Here is a 1,923-nt window from a genome sequence, read left to right on the forward strand (position 1 = left end):
GTGGCGGCGGCGGGAGGCTGTGAGCTGGCTGCTGGTGGTCTCAGTGCCCGCACCGCCCCGGCCGAAGCAGGAGGTCCGGGTAAAGGGACCGCGGGTCTCCCCTGCCAAGCCCGCCCCGCGAGCACGTCGCCCGCCCCCTCCCACTCCGAGCCGAGCGGAGTCGAGCCGAGCCGAGTGGAGCCGAGCCGGGCCGAACCGACTGGGGGCCGCGACGATGGCGTAGCGCTGCTGATGGGACAGGGCCCGGGACGGGGCCCCGGACCGACGGGGGGGCCCCCGATGGCCAGCCGGCGCTGGTGCCGGGGCGGCCCTGGGAGCGGCCCCCGGGCCCTTTTGGTCCTCGTCGTGCTGCTCATGGCGCCGGGGCCGGGCGCCGCCACCCACAAGAAGCTCATCCGCATTGACGGTGACATCATCCTGGGCGGCATCTTCCCCATGCACGAACACGAGCACAAGACGGGCGGCTGCGGCGCCGTCAAGGAGGAGAAGGGCGTCCAGAGGCTGGAGGCCATGCTGTACGCCCTGGACGCCATCAACGCCGACTCGACCATCCTGCCCAACGTCAGCCTGGGCGCCGTCATCCTTGATTCGTGCTCTTATGCGCCCTACGCCCTGGAGCAGTCCATGGAGTTCGTACGCAACTTCATGAACCCGGTAAGGCTACCCGGCGGCACTGTCCCCTCGTCCCCTTCGCCAGACCGGCTCCAGCGACAGTCGGGCGGACGGCAACTTTTTCCTGTTATTTGTTTCGCGCCGTAGGAAGGATGTGCAGTCCGGAAGCTCCAGCCTGGAGCAGGTCATGGTGTCGTGCGTGGAGTGATTTGTCGGGGGCGTCACGGGCACGGGTGCGGGGGTGCGGCACTAGGCGGCGGCGGGGGGCAACTGAGCACGTCTATCTGTGACGCGGACTCGACTGAAAACTTTGCGAAAGCGGAACAACCGTCTGAGGGAGGGTCCGACACCGAGCCGGGGGGAAGCGAGGGGACGCCCCGGTGGGACGCCGGGGCCGGGGCCGGGGCCGTGCTGGGCGCCAAACGAAAGCACCGGGCGCTGGCTCCGGTCCGCCCCCGGCCCGGTCCGCCTGCCCCGCCCCTGCCTCCGCCCCCCGCTCCCGCTGCCCTGGCGAGGGCCCCGTCTCGCACGGAGCTGTGCCCGGCGCCATACGCATCCGGTATTGGCTCCGGGTTTTCAAATCTCGGCCCCGAACGATCTCGCCCTCGCTCCTGGGTGCCGGGACTGCTCCGGGAGGCCGAGGGCTCCTTTTGAACATCTCGTTTGCGGCTCAGGCCTCTCCCTCCACGCCCTTCTCCTCGCCTAGCTCAGTCCCCTCCCCCTTCCACCACCGCCCCCGTTTCCGGGCAAATCCTTGAGCCTGAGCCGTGCGTCTCAGCCCGGTGCGTTGGCGCGAGATTATGCCAACCGGAGGACGAAAGCCGCGGGCCCGGAGGAGCTCTGCCCGCAGCACTGGGGCCCGGCCCGGGCCCGGCCCGGAGTCGCTCGCGGACTACTGACAAATGGGCTTGGAATCTTGCGAAGCTGGAATGTGACGCGCTTGAGTCGGTGACCGAGTGGCAGCAGCTCGACCCCACCCGTCACTGCTCATCCCCCCGGCAGCTCCGGGTACTGCCGTGAGGAATGCGCGCCGAGTGCGTTTACTTTGCGGGCGGAGTCCGGGCGGAGTGTCTTTGCGGGTGCACGCCACACGGCGCGAGCGCGAGGACGCCGGCGACGCAGGAGGAAGCAACGAACGACGTCATTTTTTGCAGATCACGGGCGACACGTTTTGGTGAGGGCTTGAGGTGTGACCCCGGCCGCCGCGACTCCAGTCGTGTCGCAGGGAGCAGCATCTTGTCGATAGTCGATTTCCTGCAGCTGCATGCTTCCTCCGCGCGCGTACGGTGACAGTGATGGACGGGGCTACTG

At 69.1% G+C, this 1,923-nt stretch overlaps 1 protein-coding gene across 1 annotated transcript; it reads left to right on the forward strand.

The window, feature by feature from the left end:
* Positions 1-48: 48 nt before the first annotated feature.
* Positions 49-759, forward strand: LOC127752228 (metabotropic glutamate receptor 4-like). Its single transcript, XM_052277004.1, has one exon. It carries the CDS (start codon positions 232-234, stop codon positions 757-759), a length of 528 nt encoding a protein of 175 aa, XP_052132964.1. The 5' UTR covers positions 49-231.
* The last annotated feature ends 1,164 nt before the right edge of the window (positions 760-1,923 follow it).

Source organism: Frankliniella occidentalis, unplaced genomic scaffold, assembly GCF_000697945.3.
Source record: "Frankliniella occidentalis isolate FOCC.00 unplaced genomic scaffold, Focc_3.1 Scaffold5381, whole genome shotgun sequence".
In the NCBI taxonomy this organism is placed as follows: Eukaryota; Metazoa; Arthropoda; class Insecta; order Thysanoptera; family Thripidae; genus Frankliniella; species Frankliniella occidentalis.